Source organism: Neofelis nebulosa, chromosome 15 (genome assembly GCF_028018385.1).
Source record: "Neofelis nebulosa isolate mNeoNeb1 chromosome 15, mNeoNeb1.pri, whole genome shotgun sequence".
In the NCBI taxonomy this organism is placed as follows: Eukaryota; Metazoa; Chordata; class Mammalia; order Carnivora; family Felidae; genus Neofelis; species Neofelis nebulosa.
The window spans coordinates 73,894,038-73,919,180 of NC_080796.1; the positions used below are offsets into that span (position 1 = coordinate 73,894,038).

Consider the following 25,143-nt stretch of genomic DNA (forward strand, 5'->3'; position numbering starts at 1 on the left):
TGCAATGGATTACCTGTCTTCATTGCTTTGTTGGACAGTAAATCCCCCGAGACTGACTCTTCTGTGAGATGTATCCCCAAGTGCCTTGTCCAGCACTTTGTACCCGGTGAGCCCTTATTGTGAACATGTGAACTAACCAACCGTGGACGGGATGCATATGCCCAGGTTCCACCAGGAGTTTGCTGGGGATAAAGGAAAAAACATGCACAAGAACTTTGTTCCACAAGTCATTTACTGGATGGGGGGAAGCGATTTTGCAACAGATTACGGGGTAAGGCCGGGAGGGCAGAGTTCTTGCTTCCCCTCCCAGGAGCCAGATGTGTCATAGATGCTTGTAAATTTTCCAAAATAGCCATCTGTTGTTGGGCGAGCTGGGTCTGAAGATGGAGATTGGCATACATACGTTCCAGAAGTCCCAGGCATTCCTTGGGCTTGGGGTCGACTCCTGAAGGGAGAGCAACAGAGGTGCAAGGGGCACAGAAGAGATCCTGTAATTGTATGAGGTAGGAAGGGCTCTAGCAGGATGACCATCTAATCTTTCCAGGCACAACTCGACCCACACACACCTTTGCTTGGCTGTCACCTTCTCAGGGCCGGGGGTGGGGGGTGTGTGTGGCTACCTGGCTACCCTATTTTAATTTGCAGACAATCACAGGACTTTGTTAACCTTCTCCCTTGCCTTATTTTTTCCATACTATTTAGGATCATACAGCATATTTGGTAATTACTTATTTAATTGCTAAGTTCCCCTCTAAGCTCCGGGAAGGCAGGGGTTTTTGTCCTGATTTGCTCACTATTGTATCCCCAGCACCTGGTGCATAAGTATGAAAAAATATTTGATGGGTGAATGAAATGACCTGAGAGTGAGGCCTAACTCCCCTTTTCAGCCTCCTTCTCTTGCCTGACACAGCATCTCATCAGCAGTGACCTGCGGTCCTCCTGTGGTATCATTTCCTCCAGCCTTGCTGCATTGGCCCAGTTTTTTCTAATGTTTTCAACTATGTTACATGCAGTCGGCTCCTAGGTAACCTTGGTGGTTATTTACCTATTGTTCATGTATTTATTGGTCTTGACTTCTTTGCTAAACTCTGAGGTCCTCAAAAATTGGTGTCATGACTGTCTAGTGCCCGGGTAGGCTCCCCACAGGCACCCTAAGTACCCACCAATCTCCCCCATGGGAGGATGAATATAACTGAAATTCAAGAAACGGGCGCCTGGGTGGCTCAGTCGGTTGAGTGTCTGACTTTGGCTCAGGTCATGATCTCATGGTTTGTGGGTTCGAGCCCCATGTCAGGCTCTGTGCTGACAGCCTGGATCCTGCATCGGATTCCGTGTCTCCCTCTCTCTCAGCCCCTCCCCTTCTTGTGTATGTGCTCTCTCTCTCTCTCTCTCACTGTCTCTCAAAAATAAACATTTAAAAAGAGAGAGAGAAAGAAACTGAGCTAATAACTACCATTTCCTTCCCTGGCCCCTTTTGAACTAACATTCCTAGCAAGCAATAAAATTTTCCTCTCGGTCCTCCCTAGCCCTAGTAAAGGTGCCCGTATGCAAGGAAACCACACAACTTGTAGAATCGGGAAGAAAATGACACCAGTAGACAACCTATGGGCGAAAAACCTAGAAGTGGCTTGAGCCAGAGCTGGCACCAGATCCAGGGGAGAAGGCTGGGGCCCCTTCCTCCGTGCAACCCCTCCCGCACTGAGCCCACTTGGGAAGCCTGGCCTGCAGCCTTACCTGAGGGCAGCTTTGCTGTCCGGACGTTCAGGAATGTGGCCAGTGGGGAACTTGCTTGAAGATTAATAAAGCTAGGGGAGGGTTTGGCTCGACGAAGAGGCACAGCATTACTTTCCTCTTTGGCTGAAACAAAATCAGAGGGAACTAATCAGAGCTATTTCCAACAAGGGATGGCCATTCTAGCTAGATCCCTGCAGTTGGTCTATGAACACAAGTGCCGAGGCCCTGCCCTGAATAGCTCTGGAGAAAGTCAGGTGAGACAAACAAAAAAGAAACCACAGTGGACTAAGGGAAAGCAAGCAGGGATGGGTTCAGCTAAAATCTAGTTCGCTTCCATTTGACAAGTTCTCATGGCCCCGTGCTGCACACTTACTAGTGTGCTAGGCGACAGGGCATCACGAGATACCTAACACACGGTTCTCTCATTGGGAGACAACTGGGGCACCGATGAAACGTGACATAACAACCGAAGGACGTAAACAATGCGTCAGACAGTCTGGGTGAAAATGAGGCCTTTCATCTCGTGGCTATGCCGAGTGTGTGATTAATGTCGAAATGGATGTTTCTGGAAAAGTGCAAGAGCTCAGTAGGAGCACTGTAGTCATAGAAAACTCCGGGCAGGTAGAGGATGCTTATTGGACCTTGAACACAGGATGCTTTCGGTGAGTGGAAAAGATGCTTCGAATGGGAAAAAAGAGGGCAGGAGCGCAGGAGCACACGGTGGGCCACAGAAGACCCTTCACAATAGCGAATCTGAGACTTTAGGCTTTCTCTTGAATAGGACAATGCCATTGAGCCTTTTAGGATTAGAAAATTGTATAAAAACTGTATCTTATTAATGCATAGGTATTAAAATGGGCTGGACGTGAAAGAAGGTTCTGAATGGGAAAATAAATAAATAAGCTTTGGCAAAAACAGTTAAGTTAGAAGGAAAAATTGATTTGTAGGGAGAAGGTAATGAGTCCTATACGGACGGACGTTATCTTTGTCTAGTGAGCAACACTTCCTCTGGGAAACTATTCCTTCCCCAGACCCCAGGCCACACAGGTGGGACCACATCAGGCCCTGTTGCCCAATGGAAAACGGTGTGACCCAATCCAGGCCAACCACGGTATCTCATCCTCCGTGGCAACTGTGATTGATCCCGGGGGTAAGTGCAATGGGCAAGTTGGGCCAGGCTCATTCTCTGGGGTCGACATATGCATTCTGTAGTCAAAGAAGCTTGCTTTCTTGTGATTTGCTACGCTGGGAAAATGCAAAGCTGGGGCAGGTGAGAGCTACTGAATTCGGCCGGCATGCCGTAAGGAGCAGACACAAGCAAGACAGGAGAAAAGAGTACAGGAGGGAGGTGGATGGACGGACACCGCTCGGCACAGAATTCCGCAGTTCGGTCCCTGAGGCTCTGGCTTTTACAGGCCGTCTTCCTATTCTGTGACCATCTCGACACCCCTCCCCACTGCACGAGCCTCTGAATCTCCTTTTTTACTCAAGGGAGTCTGAGTTGGGTCCCATCCGACTAACACAACCCACACTGTGGACACACAGTCCAGACAGAAATGCCTAGAGAAACAGTCGGAGGTGGCACCGAGCCCAGGTGAAAGGTGAAACTGCCAAGCTAGCCACAAAGCGGCGATAAAGAAGCTGCAAAACTGGGGCGCCTGGGTGGCGCAGTCGGTTGAGCGTCCGACTTCAGCCAGGTCACGATCTCGCGGTCCGTGAGTTCGAGCCCCGCTTCGGGCTCTGGGCTGATGGCTCGGAGCCTGGAGCCTGTTTCCGATTCTGTGTCTCCCTCTCTCTCTGCCCCTCCCCCGTTCATGCTCTGTCTCTCTCTGTCCCAAAAATAAATAAAAAACGTTTAAAAAAAAAAAAAAAAAAAAGAAGCTGCAAAACTAAATTAGCTCTCCAAAGTAAAAGACTGAGAGGGAAAACTGGACGCTGGGGAGCCCCTCCTCGGCAGTTTGGGAGATGAGAAGGAAATGGCAAAGCAGAGAAGCGACAGGCGGAGGCGAGCGGCCAGCCCTCCAAAGGAGCCCAGGATTCACCGCCAGACTGAGGTCAAAAAGGACAGAGAAAGTTCACCCACTCGCTCATTTATACTTACGAGACAGCCGAGTGCCTGTGAAGCGCCCACCGCTGACCCCACAGCAAGCTAAACACACACGTGCTCGCGACCCTCACGCAACTGACGGTATTGCAGTGTAGACAGTCACTAAGTGATCGAGCACGCACCTTATCGCATCCCGTAAGTGCTAGAAGGGCGCCTAACCTATAACCTCGTCTGTGCAGCTGGGGAACGTGTTCCCCAGAGGCGATCCTGTCTAGGCTGGGATCCGAAGGAGGAGGGTACGGGACCTCTTCATGGACAACAGGCCTGGGGGCAGAGGTGTGGCAAGCAGGTCGTATGAAGGAAGATGTATTCTTGTCCTGAACTCTGACTGCAACAGAGCAATGGCCTGCTAAGGGGAAGAGGTAGTCACACATGTGGGGGCCGGGCCGAGGCTTTCTATTTGGAAGCTCACTGAGCCTATCGAAATTGAAATGTTTTATTCCCGATTACTCCTGGCGAGGGAAATTGGGGTTTGTTTTTGTTTTTGATGCTGGGTTTGTGGATTTTCCAAGCCCCACTGAAGGTCCTCCTTCTCCTCCTTTTTTTTAAGAGAAGTAAAAATATGCAACAATGAATTCATGTGTCATCTCATGCAGGGGCCATGCTAGTCTGTATCATTCCAGCTTTAGTGTATGTGCTGCCTGAGGAGCACGACCCTCCACTTCCTTTTCCCTTGGTCTCCTCAGCCCTTTGACGGCTCATGCAGAACGGTAAGGAGACAGAAGCTGAAATTCAGGTCTCAAAATTATTCTCACCACGGGGCACCTGGTGGCTCAGTCGGGTTAAACGTCTGACTTTGGCTCAGGTCACGATCTCACGGTTCTGAGTTAGAGCCCCGTGTCGGGCTTGTCAGCACAGTGCTCATTTCCGATCCTTTGTCCTCCTCTCTCTCTGCCTGCCCCCTGCTCATGCCCTCAAAAATGAGTAAACATTAAAAAAAAATAGTTTAGGGGTGCCTGGGTGGCTCAGTCGGTTAAGCATCTGACTCTCGACTTTGGCTCAGGTGTTGATTTCACAGTTCATGGGTTTGAGCCCCACATCGGGCTCTGCATTGACAGTGCAGAGCCTGCTTGGGATTCTCTCTCCTCTCTCTCAAAATAAATAAATAAAAACTTAAAAAAAAAAAGTTAAAAAAAGATTATTCTCACCATTGGAAAAATATAACTTCAGCTTCCATGCAAATACACTTCCCAATAATTCAGGCCCTTCCTAGGTATATGAGGACAAATTTTCTACCAGGCTGTGAGGTTTGGAGAGCACTTACAATCCATACCACAGGAACCAGATTTCTGACTACACAGTAACGGAGAATGAGGTTGGGGAGCAGTAAAAGGAAGCAGAACATAGAAAATCATAGTAAAAAGTGTTACCTACATTGTGTCGTTCTCACAATGACCCTAAGAAGTAGGTAGCGTTAGCCACATTTTATTTGAGAAAACCTAAGTTAGGAAATTTGCTTGACATCCCACAACTAGCCGTGTGGCAGTGCTGGGGTTAAATCCAGGCCTGTGGGCTCAAAGTCGTGCTCTTCATCAATGCACAACATACTCTGTGAAAAGAGCTGGTCCGTTACATGTAAGCTATGACGTAGTAGGCCTCTCGGATAGGGTCATCTACTCCACTCACAGCCAAGTGGATGGGCTCTGGAGTCAGATGGCCCCAGGCCATTTCCCTGGCCACTAGTTGGAACCTCCCACTTAAACAGAGTATCTGTTTACTCTAGTTAACACGATGTCTCCTGGGATCCCTGCGCTTCAAGTCCTGTTCTAAGTATTAAGAGGGGAAACAAAGGAAGAATAATATATTCATTCAGCATACAGTCACTGAGCATCTATTATCTAACAGACCCGGTTCTTGGCACTGGGAACACAGCAATGTTCCCATTTATTTTTTATGCAAGCTCAACTCTGAACATGGGGCTCGAACTCACGACCCTGAGATGGAGAGTCACATGATCCTCCGACTGAGCCAGCCGGGCACCGTCCCAGCAATGTTTCCATTTGATGGGCAAGTGCAGGACAGATACAAATCTTTTCCAATTAACCGAGAAAAAGGAAAAAACAAAACAAAACCATACGTAGAATCACTTCCCAAATTTCTGAGTAATTTAGGAGGTCTGCTGTTTAAGGGAAGGGGAGCAAGGCCTCCGACACACACCTTTTCTGTTAGGGTGACTAGCACGCTGCTCCATCTGAACAGGTGTGGCGCCTGGGGAAGAATCATAGCGTTACATGATCAACAACCCATGCTATTATGTTACTATTGACGGCACGTCTCCGGCTGTTCCAGTTTGGGGAGGAAAAAGTGTGAAAAATGTATGGTTCCATTTCACGGCCAAACATAAGCGCTTGGGTTACAGGTCCCTTCAGTAGTGTGGAAATCAGTTCTATTATTATCACTGCTTCCTTTTTTTTTTCTGGACAAAATAGTAATTTAACCAAACCCAGACCTTAAAAGAGTCCCGCACTAACGGGCGACTCCTGTCTGCGTCCTCTCCACGGTCTCCTTCGGCAGCATCAGCCCCTATCCTGTCCTAGGAGGCAGGTTGGAAACCTGACTCCCATCACGTCTAAAAGGCCACCGTGGCCTAGACGGGGGGCGGGGACAGAAGTCGCAAGGCTCCACGGGGAGCCCCTGGGACCACGCTTTGGGTGGGAGACCCGGAAGCCGCAGCCTGCCTCAGCAGAAAGCACCTGCGTGAGAAGGGAGAGGGCACGCTCGGCCAGGAGCCCAAGGGCAGCTAAGCACGACTCGCAGTGCGCCCCAAGGAGGGCTCGGCCAGCCGGCCAGCTCCTGGGACCAAGCTCCCGAGTCGGCCCGCGCCGCTATTCCTCCCGCAGCTCAGGCTGGAAAGGGTGGAGACGGTCACGCTTCTCCTGACCTTCGCGGCCCCAGAAGACCCGAGGCGCCGGCCAGCTCAGCGACCTCACCCTCTCTGTTACTCGAACGCCTCCTGGCCGGCACCCACCCGTGTAGTTGATACACATGCGCAATGGCGGGCCGGCCAACCGCCCCAGCCTCCGCGCTTGCGCCGACGTGCGCGCCGCACGCGGCCGGGAGCGGCCTCTCTACTGCGCAAGCGCCGGCGCCCTCCCATTTCCAACATCGCGCGCTCTCTATCTAGCTTGCCCTGCCGTTCCTGCGTAGGGAGCGGGGCTAAGAATGTCGATTGGCCAGTTTTGGTGCCGGTCACTGAGCTCGGTGCGGTGATTGGCGGCGACCCGGAGGGTAGCGGGTTAAGGTGTCAGCCCTGAGGAGGCAGCGTTTTCTGGGCTTCTCTCTGGTACTCTCTCTCCAGAAGGTTCTGCCGGTTCCCGCAGCTGTGGGTACCCGGCTCCGCATCGCGCCGCCATGATGGGCCATCGTCCGGTGCTCGTGCTCAGTGAGTTGGGGGGAAGCCGAGGCAGGGGCCCCCTTTTCGCCCCTTCCCTCCACACTTGGCCGTGTTGCCCCAGCCCAGCCCCGTCCTGGTCGGCCGCGGAGGCTTCCAGTCCTCGTCCCTTTCGAAAGCCCCTTCTGCCTCTTTTCTCTGTGCGCCTGAGCCCTTCCCTTGCCCCCGCCGAGCCCCTGGTGTGCGGGGACGCGGCGCCGCCCCGCCCCCTCCTCGCGTGGCTTCAGGGTGCGGAGGAGCAGCTTTTCCGTTTGGCCCGTCGCGGAGCGGTGTGTCCCCGGCCGACGGGGTGGATCGTGGCGCTTCCGTCTTTAGTACCGGGGTTGACAGTGTTCCCCGGAGGATTGGGAGGGTTCAGTGGCCCAAGTAGGTAAGCTGCTGAGACGGGGGCCTGGCGGACAGCCAGTGGGGTCCTTGGTCGCTTTTCAGAAGCAGCCCTCCAGGATTTCCCTTGAGCGACCCCGGTTGGTGAAGCAGCCCCGTTCCCTCGCTGGCCTGGCTTAGATGCAGCGAGCCCCTCCGTGTCCCCCGCGTGGTGGTCTTTCCCACGGAGTTGCCCCTGGTTTCTGGCTAAGGAGTACCACCTCCCTTGTCCTCCCCTGGCTTGTTTCCGTTTTAACTTCTGGACCGCATGTGCGAGCCCGCCCTGGGCGCCTTTCTCCCTCTACCTTACCGTTTTCTGTATACGAAATGCAGTAAAGCGATTTGATCCATTTTCTTCATACCTGGGAGATAACTAATACCAAAAAAAAAAAAAAAAATGCACTTAAGGGAGAAAAGGCGCCGTTCCTTCTGGTGCAGGATTTGAGTTACCACTGCCCCACACAGGAATCTAAATTCCGAGGGTTGTGAGTGTAGACTTGGTGGGACTGCATTGAAAACTTTGCCGATTTAAGTTGTACGGAGTGTGTGATTCAGAGAGAGGAGCGGAATAAGCATCGTGTCGGTTTGGTTATAGCCACTGGCCGGTCTCACCGAGAGGCCCCCAGGGGTGCGTTGTGCACTGTGAAACCCTTTTTAGGTCTGCATTAATCCCTGGCACTGGTTGGATATAACCCATTAGGCCGCGTGTTAAAATACGTGGTCGGCTCTGACCGAGCATTGTTATGATGTCCAAGCATGGAGTGACCGTATCTGGAGAACGGAGACCCTCTGAGAGGATCTTCTCACTGCACAGCACGCTGTGGGGCGCTGGCAGTAATTCCGCTGGGACTGCCTCCTGTGATTCCCCCTGTCCGAGTAGGAAAATAGGAGCCCAAACTCCTCTCTCGGGTATTTTTTTTGAGGGTCACCAGCCCTCTGAGCATCTGTAGATCCTCTTTCTGGACAGAACTGCAGTATCTCCCATTTTCTCGTATAATCTCTGCGAGTTCACCATTCCACCGAGGCCCATTCATGGATCTCAGGTTATGAGTCCTTCTGTAAATATGTGAATGTTTGATTAGTGGGAAAATGATGACCAGGGATTGTCATGGGTCGTACGTGTATCAAGTTGACGTAAAGAAATAGCTGTAAGTACGTGTACTTTTTTTGTGTTAACAGTTTTTTAAGGCATATTGGTATATAATAAGCTACACATATTTGGAGTGTACAATTTGATGAGGTTTGAAGGTATGTTACATCTGTGAGGTGTGTGTGTGTGTGTGTGTGTGTGTGTGTGTGTGTGTGGTTTGCTTTCAAAGGTCAGGGGATAAATAGTATCTATACAACGGGCCACTCCTGGTCTATTGCATTTTATTTTCTCTATTCCAGGCCAGAACACAAAGCGTGAATCTGGAAGAAAAGTTCAATCTGGAAACATCAATGCCGCCAAGGTAGGATATCTTTGTTTAAAATCTCTACACCCAGGGGCGCCTGGGTGGCTTAGTTGGTTAAGCGGACAACTTCAGCTCAGGTCATGATCTCGTGGTTCGTGAGTTCACACCCCGAGTCAGGCTCTGTGCTAACAGCTCAGAGCCTGGAACCTGCTTCAGATTCTGTGTCTCCCTCTTTCTCTGCCCCTCTGCTGCTCACACTGTCTTTCAAAAATAAATAAATGTTACAAATTTAAAGAAAAAAAAATCTCCACACCCAATGTGGGGCTCAAACTCATGACCCCAAGATCAAGTGTCTCATGCTCTTCTGACTGAGCCAGCCAGGCGCCCCTAAAGTAGCTTGTCTTTTAAGTAGTTTAGAGTATTATTTTGTCTCTAGCTGCCTTCCTTAGGATTTCTGTATCTATTCGCAAATACGCAGAGGAAATGTTGACTTCCCTTTCAGTACATGTCTCTGATGGTGGTAGGTGGAAGGAAGCCCTCCCTCAATGAGGCAGACCTAACAGTCTTCCCATATTCACTTGTGCATAATTCTGTTATTGTGTATAAGTTTTAGAGTCTTTTTGTGTTTGTCTCGCATGCTAGACTGAGTTACTTGAGGAGAAGGACCATGTTCCCGTTTGTATTCCTAGTGCCCACTGTAGAGCCTGGTTAGGTAGTCAGTACATATCTTGGGATGAAGGAACGCAACAGCCCTAGACCGGAGTCAGTGGCGTGGAGGCCAACATCGTGGAAAGAAGTATTCACGGGTAGATTTCCAGTTACCTGAGCTACTGAGAAACTGAAATTCTGGAAGGCATGTCCCCCTCTTTTCCTGGGAAAAATTATTTCTGTATACACCACGCTGAAGTCATTTCTTAAGGGGAGAGACAGCAGAATGGAGCCACACGGTGCCCTGTGTCTAATGTGGTTATCAGCCTGGCTTTAGAGGGTTAAACACTGGCTCTGCAGGTTCCTCGTGTCCCTTCTCACACACGTGTTTGCACCGTCTCCTGATTGGTGGTTGCATGTTTTATGTTTTCCTTTCGACAGACCATTGCAGATATCATCCGAACATGTCTGGGACCCAAATCCATGATGAAGGTAGGCCTCTCATTGAAACTTTGTGACTACAGATTTTCCTTTTCCGTAATCTGGAACAATTAGGTAAAACTTTTGCTTTTCTCCTAGATGCTTTTGGACCCAATGGGAGGCATTGTGATGACCAACGATGGCAATGCCATCCTTCGAGAGGTTTGACTTTTCGTTTTGCTTTCTGATAATTTTATAAGGGGCCCGTAAGTCATATATACACGATGATTAGTTTCTTAGGGCTGGTATAACAAGTTACCACAAAGCGGGTGTCCGTGAAGAACAGAAATTTGTTCTCTCGTAAACTGGAGACTAGAAGTCCAAAATCAACTTGTCATCGGGGCCCTACTCCTTCTGAAGGCTCTCGGGAAGAATCTTTGCTGCTCCTGGCATCTAGTGGTTGACCACAACCCCTGGCATTCCTTGGCTCGCTAGACTCTTGTCTCCTCAGTTGTTACATGCCATTGTTCTCTGTGTCTCTTGTTATAAGGACACTGGTGGTCAGATATAGGACCTATTTTCATATCCTGTATGATCTAATCTTAACTTGATTATATTTGCAAAGACCCAGTTTCAAAAACATCCATGTTCACAGTTTCAGAGGGTAGGACCAACACATCCTTTTGGAAAACAATCCAGCCACAACAGTGGTGCTCCCGGTAAATAAGCTGAAAGAATACCACTCCGTGTCTTCAAGAAACTTTAATAGTCAAGCTGGCAAATGCGTTTTTCCCCAAAAAGAAAGGGACTTGGGAAGAGGATTTACTTAGATATTTTGGGGGCCACTTTTACTCTTTCAAGCTGTAGTAGATAAAAGATAAGGGAGGAGGTATGGGAGTAAGAAGCCCGAGAGGACCAAGCAAGTGGGTTAAGAGGTCTTTGAGTAGTGTTGATTCAGTGGCAACCTACATTTTTATTTTAAGATTCAAGTCCAGCATCCAGCAGCCAAATCCATGATTGAAATCAGCCGGACACAGGATGAAGAGGTTGGAGATGGGACCACATCAGTGATTATTCTTGGTAAGAGGAGAACAGAAGGTTCATAAGGAAAGCTGGAGTGAAACATGAAGATTTTTGCCCAGAATAGTATTTGTGTCCTATTTTAAGGAAACTGGTACCAATCCACTGGTTATAAATATTTAAATAATTTGTTGCTAATTTTCTATGTGTTTTCTCCAATTGAGTGTAAAACATTCATCATAGTATAGGGTGAACTGTAAAGATCTGCTTGAACAAGATACAGAGCAGGTTCTTGTCATTCGAGGTAGGTTGTATTCTATAAAGTCACCACAGACACTGAATTAGCAAATGCCATTACTCCTGGGGGAAACAGGTTAGGCTGCTGTGAGCCTCTGTTCAGATACTCTTCAATTGATGAATATATCTTGTTATATGAGGCTTTTTGTGTTATTCATTTGTCTGTTTTTAATATATATATTTTTTAACGTTAGTTATTTACTTTTGGGAGAGGGAGACAGCGCAAGCAACGGAGGGGCAGAGAGAGGGAGACACAGAATCCGAAGCAGGCTCCGGGCTCTGAGCTATCAGCACAGAGCCCCATGTGGGACTCAAACCCACGAGCCATGACATCGTGACTTGAGCCAAAGTCGGATGCTTAACCGACTGAGCCGCCCAGGAGCCCCTGTTTTATTCGTTTATTTTTCAAGTAATCTCCACCCCCAGCATGGGCCTGGAATTCACGACCCCGAGATCAGCACTTGCATGCACAATCAGCTGAGCTGTCCAGTTGCCTCCTTTCTGTTTGTTTTAAAGACACCTTATGTGGTACGTGTTGCTGATTCCTTACCGTTGAATTGACAGCAAGTAGCATTATTAACTCCGGCCAGAATGGAGCTTGTCTAATGTGGTTTCTCTGTAAGGCCCATCACAGCCTTCCTGCGCTTAGGAAAACTAGGCTGTACTTCAGTGCCATACCTAGGGGTCATTTTAAACAGTGAAGTCACCAACGAAATGTGTAAAAATGTGAAATTAAATGTACTACGTAAAGTATGAGAGCTGAAACAAGGCAGAGCGTTGCCTTGGTTGACCTCAATCTGAAAATTAATGAGTCAGGTGACAAAAATTTTTCACCTGTGCACCTGTGTGTGAGTGACCAGGAAAGTGCCCCAAGTGAGTGCTGATTTGCAGCTTGCAGGTAACATTGTAGCCAGTGGTTAGGTTGACAAATGCAGAACTTTGACAACACGTCTTGACCATACAAGTTGGTAATGGTCAATCTTCACCTTTCTATAGGATTATAAAAGATCACTTCTGAAAACTTGATATGCTGCCTTTATTTGCCGTGAACAATTTATGTTGATGGTAGAAGTTTCTGATAGAGGTGTTCGGGGCTGCCTGGGTGGCTCAGTCAGTTCAAGCATCCAACTCTTGATTGTGGCCCAGGTCATGGTCTCAAGGTTCATGCATTTGAGCATGGGCTCCCAGTTGGGCTCTGTGCTGACAGCTTGGGATTCTCTTTCTCCCTCCCTCTCTCTCTCCCCCTTTCTCTCTCTCTCCCCAAACAAACTTCAAGAAATTTTATAATACAGGCATTTGTTGTGTAAAATCTGATTGCAGCAACACATTGTCAGGAAATGAGAGCTATGTTAAGGGGTGCCAGTTTATACTGTTGGCCCACATGCCTAAAGATGGAGTCCATACAACAAAATTACTATAGGAACTTTTTAAAAAGTGACACTTTGAATTAGTTTTGGAATGTGTTGATGGAGATGGACTTGAGTCATCACCAGCTAAGCACTTCAGACCCAATTCTTTTGAGGATTGAAAAGTACATGTGGCTGGTTCTGTGCTTTGAAGAAAAACTTGGAGGATGAAAGAGAGAGGACAGACGTGGTGGGATTCTGGGATTCTTTGGGTTGTTGAGGAGCACTAGATATCAGGCCAGATTTTCTAGCTAATAATCTTAGTTGAATCTCCTGGTGAGATTAGGCAGGTTAGGTATGTATTAATTTGTGTGTGTACGAAAAAGGAAAGACAAATTTTTAAGTAGGGGGACATTCCACGAATAATCTCTCATCCAGAGGATAAATTTTGTACAGTCTTATGGCTGTGTTTCTAGATATAAGGAAACCTGTGTTTTTGTTTTTAGTACCAGCAGTTGGACTGTATCCTAGGTGTTTAGATGATGGTAAACAAGTCTGTTTTCCTTTATACGTTTTTCCTTGTTTAGAGACTTTGAAACACAAGTGTTTCCTTTTGTTTAGAAAACTGGTGACAAACATTAGTTAGATCAAGAGATTAAAACAGCTTCAGTCTTCGATCATTTGAAATGTGTCTGGCAAGGGTACTTTCTTCATGAATCGCCTTGTAGAAAGTGTGAAGTTCGGGGCGCCTGGGTGGCGCAGTCGGTTAAGCGTCCGACTTCAGCCAGGTCACGATCTCGCGGTCCGGTCCGTGAGTTCGAGCCCCGCGTCAGGCTCTGGGCTGATGGCTCGGAGCCTGGAGCCTGTTTCCGATTCTGTGTCTCCCTCTCTCTCTGCCCCTCCCCCGTTCATGCTCTGTCTCTCTCTGTCCCAAAAATAAAAATAAAAAACGTTGAAAAAAAAAAAATTTTTAAAAAAAAAAAAAGAAAGTGTGAAGTTCGGCATGGTTATCAACAGCCAAATGGCATGGCTTTTGGGAGAGTCTATTTAGGAAAAAGGTATTTTTAGAAGCTTGACGAAGTTGCCTTGAAGTCTAGGTATTTGTAAGTAACCTCACGGCATCTGCGCCTTTTTCAGCGGGGGAGATGCTGTCTGTGGCCGAGCACTTCCTGGAGCAGCAGATGCACCCGACGGTGGTGATCAGCGCTTACCGCAAGGCCCTGGACGACATGATCAGCACCCTCAAGAAAATCAGGTACTGAGGACACCAGCAGTGGACCATCAGACGTGGGAGGCCTGGAAGAGCCATCTCTTCTGAGGTGACGAAGGCAGGCCAGGCACGTCCCACGGTGGTTTGTTTGTGAGGGAGACACAGAGGAGAGCAAAACGAAGAGAGGATAAGGGAAGTAAATGTTTTAGAAAATGACAAAGGGGACAGGGCAGACAGAAGGAGCTAGTTCAGTGCTTCAGGGTATCTTGTGGCTCCACGCCGTTTGCTTATTTCCGTGTTAGGCACTGCCACGGAAAATGTGTAGCAAAACCTACCCTTCCAGAATTTTTGCTGCTGCCGTGGGGAATAAACTGAAGAGTTAGATGAGTGTAATTATTCAGGACCGAATGTAAAAATGTCCCACCATCAAGTATGATTATAACTAATACCATAACTAGAGATCGCAGTCCGATCTGATAAAGTGCCGCCCTGGTGGCAGCCAGCAGTTTTCCGTTCAGATCACAAGGAGTGGGACTGGAGATGCTGTGAGAACCCCATGTGGGAATCCAGGCACTTGCTGTCCGTGCAGAGCGCCGACAGGGTCTCGAATGCGGCATAGAAACTCAGGCTTCTAATGTCAGAGGATGTTAGGTCATGACCATGCAGAATGCAAAATGTCTTCCACGAAAAATTTTTGTTTAAAAAGGGAAAGCTGTGATCGACTCTCCTGTGGTTGGGTCGTTGGGTACGTAGGGATCAAGTAGTTCGGTGAGCTTTGTCCCGTACTGCCTGTCGTCAGGATAAAAAAGCGTGTGGTAGTGTGTGTGGCAGTCCGAGGGAATGCCGTGTTTGCCTTGAATTGTTTTTACGAAAGAAGCTGTGTAAGAATGTAGGGATAACCAAAGGGTGTATTGAGTTTGTGGAGCTGAATTGCTAGAAAAGTTTGCCTTCTCATCAAGCAGTAATGGTCTAAATCCCTTAGATGATACTTGGGGAGCCCTTGCTTCTCCTCTAAAACCCATAATGCAACTGTGCAACGATTGCAATGTGTGAAAATTTGGGCAAGATGGCATCCAAGGCCTCTTACAACTTCATTTTAGGGTTCTAAGTAGACTTCTGTACAAATTTACGATCTGGTGAGGGAAAACTAAACGCGAACACGGCACTATGGCACAGCATGAAGTAAGATGCTGGATAGACTAGAATGCGGATGTTCAGGTGGATAGTACAGACTGATGGTGAGTGTCAGATGAGCTCTCAGAATTTGCTGGTTGTGGGATGAGGCTTCAAAGACCAAATGTGTCTTGACCCGAGTTAGACAAGTCGAGTATATTTGGTTGAAGCAGAAGATAAAGAACAAATTATTTTCTGTAAACTCTGCAGGGTGGTCAGCCGTGGGAACCCATGACACAGGGGTTTGAGACAGCTTCCAGGGATGGGTTAGTTATCTAACCCATCTTGCTGAAGGGCAGAGGGATGGACGGTTCTGACTCGTGGCCCACTATGGTCCCCGAGCTGTAGATCAGGCACTTCCTTAAATATCCAAGGTCTCTGCTGAGCATAGCACCTGTTTTCTTTTCTCCAGTACCCCTGTTGACACCAATAACCGAGATACGATGCTGAACATCATCAACAGTTCTATCACTACCAAAGCAATCAGTCGATGGTCCTCTCTGGCTTGCAACATTGCCCTAGATGCCGTGAAAACTGTGCAGTTTGAGGAGAACGGTCGCAAAGAGATAGACATCAAGAAATACGCAAGGGTAGAAAAGGTAAACTCTTTCGATGTGTGTGTTTTTTTAATGTTATTTTAGAGCGAGTAGGGGAGGGACAGAGAGAGGGCGAGACAGGATCTGAGCAGGCCCTGTGCTGACAGCAGAGGGACAGTTGTGGGGCTCAGACTCAACAGACCGTGAGATCGTGACCTGAGCCAAAGTTGGAGGCGTAACTGAGCCTCCCAGGCGCCCTTCGATGTGTATTTAGAAGACGTTATTCCCTAGTAGGAGCCTTCCCACTTGTGGAGGAAATGTGTTTAAATCAGCACAAGATGTCATTGTAGTTAGAACAACACTTATTTGCTGCCTTGAAAACAGAAACTTGAGAGTCCTAGGGAGGTATTCCCAAAATAGTTCTGTTCCCTTCAGTGCTGTTCTGAACGAGGTTTCCAGGGACTAGAGAAGCGCTTAGTGGTGTCTCCTTGTTTGTGCCTTTACATATGTCCGACACTTGGTGGGGATGGGACACAAAGGCTCTGCACTGTCTAAGCTTCAGAAAGCCTTCTCTACTCCTTTAAGGTCCAAAAGTAGCATTAACAGTGTGGCCTGTAGATGGAGCCCCAAGCCTGGAAATTCTGTGGGAATCTCTTTCAGGAAGTAGGAGAGATCTGAAGCCCTTTAAATCTTCGTCAGTCACTGAATTTCTTTTGAGTCTCAGCTGATCTTGAGAGTGGCTGTCATGGTCCGAGATTGGTATGCTTCCTAGAGGGGAAAAAAATGTGATTGCAACCATATTTGTTGTTGAGGTTCAAGGAAGAAAGCGATGTTGGAAACCTAGAATAGTGGTCATTTGGGGAAGATAAATGTCTGGGAAGGGAGTTGAGAAATTGTCTCCTCCTGGTCATGGATGGAAGTGGATCTTTTGCTCAGATACCTGGGGGCATCATTGAAGACTCGTGTGTCTTACGGGGAGTCATGATTAACAAAGATGTGACCCATCCACGAATGCGGCGTTATATCAAGAACCCTCGCATTGTGCTGCTGGATTCCTCTCTGGAATACAAGAAAGGAGAAAGCCAGGTAAGGTTCCTGGTCTTTTTCCTTAAAGTCGGTATGAGAATCTGACTGCTGATAGGGATAAGGGAAATAAAAGATGTGTCTGTTACGTTGTAGACTCTGTCAATTACTGACCTTTACGCATGATCTCTGATTTTACAAGAACTTTTTGTTGTTGTTGTTGTTGGTTTTGAGAGAATGAGAGTGCATCCGTGTGAGCAGGGGGAGGAGCAGAGGGACAGAAAGAGAGAGAATCTTGAGCAGGTTCCATTCCCAGCACAGAGCCTGACAGGGCTCCGTCTCACAACCCTGAGATATGACCTGAGCTGAAACCAAGGGTCGGATGCTTAGCCCATCGAGCCACCCAGACGCCCCTTTTATGAGGACTCTTGGACACAGTTAATGTTGACCCCAGTGTTACAGATGAGGGATCTAAAGCTCAGAGGAGTTTGGGTAATTGTTTGGGGAATACTACTGGTATCGACCAAGTCAGTCTTTGAACCCAGCTCTGTTGGCTTCAGTTCCACACTACCACACCACCTTTCCCAGTGCCTGAGTGGAATACCGAGTGGGAACTAATGGAGCTGGGAAACGCTGAAGAAGAATTTCCAGAGGGCAGGAGGGTCACAGGGCTCTATCATTCTCGGATAGGATAAAAGTGAGTGGAGCTTGTTAACACGAGAATTGGGGAGAAGATTCAGTTCATTGGTGGCAAGAATTAAGACCCAGAGTTACCATGCAGGGCAGATGCAACGTCGTACCGAGTGGTCAGAGACCTTGGGCCAAAATCTCCACTGGCGGCCTTTGACGTTGAATCCTAGTTGAGGAGTACTTCGGTGAAGGAGTTCAGCCGGAGTTCTTGAGCTAAACCAGCTTACAGAGGCGTGGGCTCCTGGCTTCAGCGGGACTCTGGCTCACTTCTGGGGTGCATGAGACGACTCGGTAGAGGGGCCTGGTACTGGGCACGTCTGAGATTTGAAGTCCGTGACTTTCCTTCACCACGCAGACGGACATCGAGATCACACGAGAGGAAGACTTCACCCGGATCCTCCAAATGGAAGAAGAGTACATCCAGCAGCTGTGTGAGGACATCATCCATCTGAAGCCCGACGTGGTCGTCACCGAAAAGGGCATCTCGGGTAGGACTCCGTTTGTTCTTCCAACCTCCTACTGAGGTAGAAGAGGGTGGACAGGTTGGCAGAGGCGGCAGGGTGAGCGTGGGAGTCAGTGTGCATTGAGGGCGCAGCCAGGTCGGAGCCCAGGAGTTCTGGCCTCCCTCTTGACCCCTCCGCCCTTGGATTTACAGATTTAGCTCAGCACTACCTCATGCGGGCCAACATCACGGCAATCCGCAGGGTTCGGAAGACAGACAACAATCGCATTGCTAGGTGAGTAGGCCACGTAAAGATAAGATTCTTCCTTCCCGTGGGCTCGCCTTGTGCAGCTTTATGATGTCGTCGCTGTCTCTGAGAAAGTTCAGCGCCGGATACGGTCAGCCGTGTCAGCTACAGGTGGAACCAACCTGGTTTTGCTGTGTGGTCCCTGAGAAGTTCTCTAGTCTGGCAATTATCTACTGCAGGAATCTTTTTTATACTGCTGCTAACCAGTAGGGCACAGCTTATGCTCAGACGCCTGTGGTCTCTACCTTGGGGTCCGTGACTGTCTGTCTAAACTAGCTCAGAATACAGCAGAAACATCAGTTTCCTTGAGGGGATCTTCAGCTGCTGTTAATGCAACTTAAGATTGTGGTTCCTACTTTTGCACTGATGTCTATGGTCACATATCATTCATTCTTAATATTAATTGATATTTTAAAGAGAGAGGTCTACCCCAATATCACCTACCCAATCCAGATCAAGTTTTATACTTCTGCTAACTCTGAAATGGCTCTGGGCACACATAGTTGACGACGTGCCCAGGAGTGGGTACATGTCAGGTGTACCTGAGAACTCCCTTGTCTAAATTTTATTATCACAAAATATACTTAAACTGCATCTGGTTATAACAGTTGTCTTAGGTGCATACGCTTTTATTTGTAAACCCTCGTTAGTTTAAGGAAACTTTGCCTGCATACGTGCGAAAACCAACTTGCTAGGCAGCCAAGACCTCTCTAGTTATATAGCAGCGTTTCCAGCAATCCATGTTTGGCCTTGTCCCCAGCCACAGACCCTAGGGACTAGGAAGATGAGTAAAAAGTACCTGAAATCCCCTCCCCTTCCCATCTAATCACTAGAGCCTGCGGGGCCCGGATAGTCAGCCGGCCAGAGGAGCTGAGAGAAGAAGATGTTGGGACAGGAGCGGGCGTGTTGGAAATCAAGAAAATTGGAGATGAGTATTTTACATTCATCACTGAGTGCAAAGACCCCAAGGCCTGTACTATTCTCCTCCGTGGGGCCAGCAAAGAGATTCTCTCGGTGAGTCCGCCTTCGAGGTCATTCTGTTTCTTGAGAGATTCCTAGAAGGCCTGAAATTTTCCTGTTACCCTTTCATAGCTGTTTAATTTTTGACACGTGGCCAAAACTTTAACTTCTTTTAAAATTAAAGCAATTTTGGGGCGCCTGGGTGGCTCAGTCGGTTGAGCGGCTGACTTCAGCTCAGGTCATGATCTCGCGGTCCGGTCCGTGAGTTCGAGCCCTGCGTCGGGCTCTGTGCTGACAGCTCAGAGCCTGGAGCCTGCTTCAGATTCTGTGTCTCCCTCTCTCTGACCCTCCCCTGTTCATGCTCTGTCTCTCCCTGTCTCAAAAATAAATAAACATTAAAAAAAAAAAAACTAAAATTAAATTAAATTAAAGCAATTTTGGGGGCACCTGGCTGGCTTAGTCGGTAGAATGTGTGACTTTTTTTTTTTTTTTTTAATGTTTATTTACTTTTGAGACAGAGAGAGACAGAGCATGAACAGGGGAGGGGCAGAGAGAGAGGGAGACACAGAATCGGAAACAGGCTCCAGGCTCTGAGCTGTCAGCACAGAGCCCGACGCAGGGCTCGAACTCACGGACAGTGAGATCATGACCTGAGCCAAAGTCGGACGCTTAACCGACTGAGCCACCCAGGTGCCCCTATCTTAACCATTTTTAGGTGTATAGTTCAGTATACATTCACATTCTTGGGCAATAGATCTTCAGAACTTTGTCGTCTTGCAAAACTGAGACATTACATCCACTGAACAATGACTCATCATTTCTCCATCCCCCCAGCAACCACTGCTTCCTCGTTTATAAAAGATTGTTTTTCAGGGTTTTTTTGTTTATTCATTTATTTTTTTATTATTATTTTTTTAACGTTTATTTATTTTTGAGACAGAGAGACAGAGCATGAACGGGGGAGGGTCAGAGAGAGGGAGACACAGAATCTGAAACAGGCTCCAGGCTCCGAGCTGTCAGCACAGAGCCCGACGCGGGGCTCGAACTCACGGACCGCGAGATCATGACCTGAGCTGAAGTCGGCCGCTCAACCGACTGAGCCACCCAGGCGCCCCATGTTTATTTATTTTTGAGAGAGAGAGAGAGACAAAGAGCATGAGCAGAGGAGGGGCAGAGAGAGAGGGAGACTCAGAATCCGAAGAAGGCTTCAGTCCCCGAGCCGTCAGCACAGAGCCTGACGCGGGGCTTGAACTCACAAACTGCAAGATCATGACCCGAGCCGAAGTCAGATGCTTAACCGACTGAGCCACCCAGGCGCCCTGTAAAAGATTTTTTTTTTTTTTTTTTTTAAATTTTTTTTTTCAACGTTTTTTATTTATTTTTGGGACAGAGAGAGACAGAGCATGAACAGGGGAGGGGCAGAGAGAGAGGGAGACACAGAATCGGAAACAGGCTCCAGGCTCCGAGCCATCAGCCCAGAGCCTGACGCGGGGCTCGAACTCACGGACCGCGAGATCGTGACCTGGCTGAAGTCGGACGCTTAACCGACTGCGCCACCCAGGCGCCCCAGTAAAAGATTTTTTTAATGCTTATTTATTTTTGAGAGAGAGAGAGAGACAGAGCATGGGGGTGGGGGAGGGGCAGAGAGAGGGAAACACTGAATCGGAAGCAGGCTCCAGGCTCCGAGCTGTCAGCACAGAGCCCGACGCGGGGCTTGAACTCAGGAACTGAGAAATAATGACCTGAGCCGAAGTCAGACACTTCACTGACTGAGCCACCCGGGCGCTCCTCCTTAATTTTTAAGTTAAAATGACAATTCTCGCTTTTTTTCCTCAGGTTAAGTAACTCACCCAAGGGTGCACGGCTAGTAACCGCACCACGCAGCCTCCCAGGGACACAGCTAGGGTGGCAGAATGGGCACTGCGCTGGCGAGCGTAGTGGGCGTGGCCCAACGTCGCCGTGACACGCCCACTTCTTGGCTCTCTTGCAGTTGTCATTCATGCGTTTTTCCAAACCATTGGCGGCTGCCCTGCCCAGCAGGGGTTCCGAGGAACTTTCTTATCTGCCCTGTTAGTGGGAAGCCCTCCAGTGCCTCCTACGCATTCCTGAGTCCTCGCGCTTTCTACATGCTGTGTGTTCGCTCTCCGCAGGAAGTGGAGCGCAACCTCCAGGACGCCATGCAGGTGTGCCGCAACGTCCTCCTGGATCCCCAGCTGGTCCCCGGGGGCGGGGCCTCTGAGATGGCCGTGGCCCAGGCTTTGACAGAAAAGTCCAAGGCCATGACCGGTGTGGAGCAGTGGCCGTACAGGGCTGTGGCCCAGGCCCTAGAGGTCATTCCTCGTACCCTCATCCAGAACTGTGGGGCCAGCACCATTCGTCTGCTTACCTCCCTTCGGGTGAGTCCCTCCCCTGCTTTCTCCTGACGGGGTAGGGGCACCTGCCTGGCCCGAGAGGCTGGTTCACATCTGTCCACCGGCTTCTCCTGACCTCAGGCTCGTTCCCTTAAAGTGTCTTCTCTCGGCGTTGGACTCGTTTGCCGTCATTGCCATTTCCGTTTGTCATTTCGGTCTTTTGGGTTTAGTGTTCGGTTGGTTTCGTTTTGTTTCGTTACCTAATGTTCCCTGCCAGCTCGCTTGTTCCTGGTGTTTCCCCTTTAACTGGTGATGCTCCTTCCAACCACAGGCCAAGCACACCCAGGAGGGCTGTGAGACCTGGGGCGTGAACGGGGAGACCGGCACTCTGGTGGACATGAGGGAGCTGGGCATCTGGGAGCCCCTGGCTGTCAAGCTGCAGACCTACAAGACGGCAGTGGAGGTGAGGCGCCCTAAGACCTAGACTGCGCCGTTTCTTTGCAGAGAAGCAGAAGCCAGGGTGCTTGGTGCAGTCTGGAAGGGAGGGGTATAGTATGGAAGGCAGAGTATTCTCCAGAGATCAAGGAATTCGCCCCCTGCTTCGCCCATGCGGAAAGCAAGGTGACCTAGCATAAGCCGCATCCCCTGCTGAGGGGAGGGCATCTTGCAGGCAAGTCTCTGCAAAGGTGGATTTCAGATAAAAAGCTAATTACGTAGGAGGAGCTAAGTGTTGCCTTTAGAAGAAAACAGGTGTCCCTCCGCTCTCTGCTGACCTCTGTGGCGCTGTGGTGTTTCTCCTAGACGGCAGTTCTGCTACTGCGGATTGATGACATCGTCTCCGGGCACAAGAAGAAGGGTGACGACCAGAGCCGGCAGGGCGGGGCCCCCGATGGCGGCCAGGAGTGAGTGGTGGGCAAGGCGGCCTCAACGCCAGAGCCAGCAGAGGCTCCCTCTTCCCTGAGCCAGACTGCCAGGGACACTGGATGTCTTTGTTTGGAGGGGATCAGGTTGAGGGGCGGCCCCGGCCCCTTTCTGTCCCAGCTCGGTTCGCAAAAGGCGCTGACACGTAATTCCTCTCTATTGTAAGCTTTCCACTTAGTTTGCTTCCGATGATTAAATCTAAGTCATTTGAGATGGTTGTTATGTGTTTTTCAATCTGGGTCGTATCTCTGCCTCCTGGCAAAGAGGGAGGAGGCAGAAGACTGTCCTGGGGAGGGAGGGGAGGGAGGGGAGGGATGGGAATGAGGTAAGTGCCTCCTTGAAGGTATTTTTCAGACCTTCTCAGAGATGCTGGTTGGGAAGACTCTGGGAGTTCAAGGGATCGTACCTTATTTTAAATTTTTCAATGTTTATTTACTGTCGAGAGAGAGAGCATGAGCGGGGGAGGGGCAGAGAGCGAGGGAGACACGGAATCGGAACCAGGCTCCAGGCTCCGAGCTGTCAGCACAGAGCCTGACGCGGGGCTCAGACTCACGAATCCTGAGATCACGACCTGAGCTGAAGCCGGACGCTTAACGACTGAGCCCCCCAGGCGCCCCAGAGGGTCATACGTTAAAGCTTGAAGAAGCACCGCTTTGTGTTCACCACCCCAAGAACAGGAGGAACCTGTCCAGACCGTGGGTGTTGCCCACGTGTGGCTGTGTGTAGAGCAACACCCAGTACGTGCCAGGGCTCAGGCACTTGTCCTAAAAAACAACTTGCGTTTTTTCTATCGTGTCCTATAACTTTTCAGAATCCCTCCTATCTTACCTGGAATTCTCTGCCGCTGTTCTTTCTGGCGGCAGTCTATTCTCTGTTCTCCTTGTGTCACAGGAGGGCCTCCGCTTCCCCTGCCGGCAGAAACAGAGGGTTTCGTCTCACTTCGTGCTTTGTTTTTATCCAGGGAAAAAGTGGTGGCCGTGGGATGCTGGAGGCTAGGTGGGGCTAGCCTTTGGTTTCTTCGCTGCCCTTCCTCTTGGCCACTGGGCCTTCCACATCCCCTTTGTCCTTATGATTCATACAGTCAGCCTTTATCTCCTCCCTGATCGCAGGACTTAGTCACGTTAGGTTGAATACTAGGTAGAATAATGGCACATAGTCCCTCCCGTGTGATAAACGTTCTAGCCAGTTTGCACATATCGGCTGATCCTCACAAGACTAAGACTGGCAACATCCCCATTTTACAATGGAGAATCTGCCTGACAGAAAGCCGGTGAGTGGAAGACGGAATTGCTGCGTGGGGAGTCTGGCTCCAGAGCCGTGTCCTCAGCCGGCTGTGCTCCCCGCATAGGAGGCGCGATGGGGCTCTGGAGGCCTCTTGTCTGTTCACACCCGGGTCTGGCTTCCTGCTCAGCCCACTAGGAGGTCGTTGGCTTTTCCTCTCCTCTGAGGGGATCGGAGATAAGCCTGTTTTTTCCTGAAATCCCTGCCTCTTTCTTATTTATTTATTTATTTATTTATTTTTGAAGTTTTTGCTTAAAATTTTTTTATTTTAGAGGGACAGCCCAAGTAGAGGAGAGGGGTAGAGTGGGGGGGGAGAGAGAATCAGAGCCTGCCTGACCTGGGCCTCGATCCCACATCCCTGGGATGGTGACCCGAACCGAAATCGAGAGTCAGACGCCCAACCAGCTGAGCTACCTGGGCGCCCTCCCTGCCTCTGTACTTGGAGTGCTTGTCATTCTGTCTTAGAGAAAGACAATGGATTAATCTCAAATAAGTGAATAGAAGTTGACAAAGTAGTGCTCACGGGACCTGAGAAGTTACAGAGGAAGGTAGTCACACCGTGAGGATCCCTCCCTCCCATTTGTGATTGGCCCTGACGTCCACTCTGGTTGCAGCTCTGACTTGGGTGACTGCTGGGTAAACGGGGGCTTTCTGGCTGCTGTCGGGGCCTCTCCTCTGGGAGCAGCTGTGCGTCCTGGGCCCGTGGAAATCCCTTCTGGCAAGTTCGATCTGGCAAGTCGGTTCTCCCATCTGGCTTTCAAAGGCCCTTAGTGCTGCCCGGGCCGAAACTGAACATTGGGATTGCGGGCTGCCCACACCGTGTTCTGTATTGCCTGGCGTGAGTCTCTATCGCTAAACTGTTCCGTGAACACAGCTTTGCCGCCTCCTTGACTTTGCGCATGGTCCTCCCTACTGTCAGACTCCTAGACTCCACCAAATCCTGTTCTCCCATTAAGCAACATTTCTTTGGGTGGTGGGGAGGCTTGGATTCCAGACTACTCCGGCCCTCCGTACTCAGCCAGCACTCTTGTTTTCGCTTGCCCCTGTCAGGTCCTGGAGTTGATACTCAGAAGATACAAGTTACTTGTCTCAAAAATGAGTTTTTTGAGAAAACTTGAGTTCACCGTAGAGTAGCCATTTTGGGTGAAAATGAAATTGGATTCCTACTTCATTGTTTGCAAAATTAATTCGAGGCAGCTGAAAGATTTAAATACAAGCAAGTGAAACTAGAAGAAAACAGGAGATTTTTAAACGTATTTATCACAGTGGGGAGAAATAAGGGCAAAAAAACTTACGTGCTGAGAACAAGGTGTGGGGGGGTGTGATATTTGTACCAATACAAAGGTGAATTTCTTCACAGAATTTTCAGAATGTGGCAGTCAAGACGATTGGGACTACAGAAAAATAGGCAAACAACAGCTCCAGAGTGACTGTAGAACAGGAGGTGTTCCACCTAATTCAGCGGGAAATGCCAAGAAGCCTGGTAAAGACTCAGCGAGGCTGGGGGAAAACAGGCCCTCTGGTCTCAG

At 49.3% G+C, this 25,143-nt stretch overlaps 2 protein-coding genes, 1 non-coding gene and 1 pseudogene across 6 annotated transcripts; 2 read left to right on the forward strand and 2 right to left on the reverse strand.

The window, feature by feature from the left end:
* Nucleotides 1-216: 216 nt before the first annotated feature.
* On the reverse strand, nt 217-6,876 carry TSACC (TSSK6 activating cochaperone). Of its 3 annotated transcripts, none has more exons than XM_058700003.1 (4): nt 6,810-6,876; nt 5,999-6,049; nt 1,735-1,857; nt 217-488 (listed from the first exon to the last, which is right to left on the reverse strand). In XM_058700003.1, the coding sequence occupies exons 1-4, from the start codon at nt 6,826-6,828 to the stop codon at nt 265-267; spliced, it is 417 nt and encodes a 138-aa protein (XP_058555986.1). In that variant the 5' UTR covers nt 6,829-6,876; the 3' UTR covers nt 217-264. The 3 variants fall into 3 exon arrangements, with proteins under 3 accessions (XP_058555986.1, XP_058555985.1, XP_058555983.1); XM_058700002.1 differs by having other exon boundaries at nt 217-445; nt 6,723-6,875; XM_058700000.1 differs by having other exon boundaries at nt 6,723-6,875.
* TRNAQ-UUG (transfer RNA glutamine (anticodon UUG)) lies at nt 1,213-1,297 on the forward strand. Its single transcript has one exon. It is a non-coding gene; the product is annotated as a tRNA-Gln (tRNA).
* Nucleotides 4,398-4,493, reverse strand: LOC131496655 (U6 spliceosomal RNA; annotated as a pseudogene).
* A 189-nt stretch (nt 6,877-7,065) lies between the features above and the next one.
* Nucleotides 7,066-22,544, forward strand: CCT3 (chaperonin containing TCP1 subunit 3). Of its 2 annotated transcripts, none has more exons than XM_058699997.1 (14): nt 7,066-7,223; nt 8,985-9,046; nt 10,079-10,129; nt 10,217-10,279; nt 11,041-11,137; nt 13,858-13,975; nt 15,516-15,702; nt 16,576-16,725; nt 17,708-17,840; nt 18,008-18,089; nt 18,935-19,115; nt 21,212-21,457; nt 21,744-21,875; nt 22,214-22,544. In XM_058699997.1, the coding sequence occupies exons 1-14, from the start codon at nt 7,193-7,195 to the stop codon at nt 22,316-22,318; spliced, it is 1,638 nt and encodes a 545-aa protein (XP_058555980.1). In that variant the 5' UTR covers nt 7,066-7,192; the 3' UTR covers nt 22,319-22,544. The 2 variants fall into 2 exon arrangements, with proteins under 2 accessions (XP_058555980.1, XP_058555981.1); XM_058699998.1 differs by lacking the exon at nt 7,066-7,223 and adding an exon at nt 7,495-7,602.
* The last annotated feature ends 2,599 nt before the right edge of the window (nt 22,545-25,143 follow it).

Excerpts from the sequence above, each read along its gene's own strand:
- TSACC (XM_058700000.1), bottom strand. The coding sequence starts at position 6,828 with ATGTGTATCAACTACACGGGTGGGTGCCGGCCAGGAGGCGTTCGAGTA. Across the intron at positions 6,050-6,722 it reads GGTCTTCTGGGGCCGCGAAG|GCGCCACACCTGTTCAGATG; the intron begins GTCAGGAGAAGC and ends ATTCTTCCCCAG. Across the intron at positions 489-1,734 it reads GACAGCAAAGCTGCCCTCAG|GATCTCTTCTGTGCCCCTTG; the intron begins GTAAGGCTGCAG and ends ATACAATTACAG.
- CCT3 (XM_058699997.1), top strand. The coding sequence starts at position 7,193 with ATGATGGGCCATCGTCCGGTGCTCGTGCTCA. Across the intron at positions 7,224-8,984 it reads TCGTCCGGTGCTCGTGCTCA|GCCAGAACACAAAGCGTGAA; the intron begins GTGAGTTGGGGG and ends TCTCTATTCCAG. Across the intron at positions 19,116-21,211 it reads CCAGCAAAGAGATTCTCTCG|GAAGTGGAGCGCAACCTCCA; the intron begins GTGAGTCCGCCT and ends CGCTCTCCGCAG.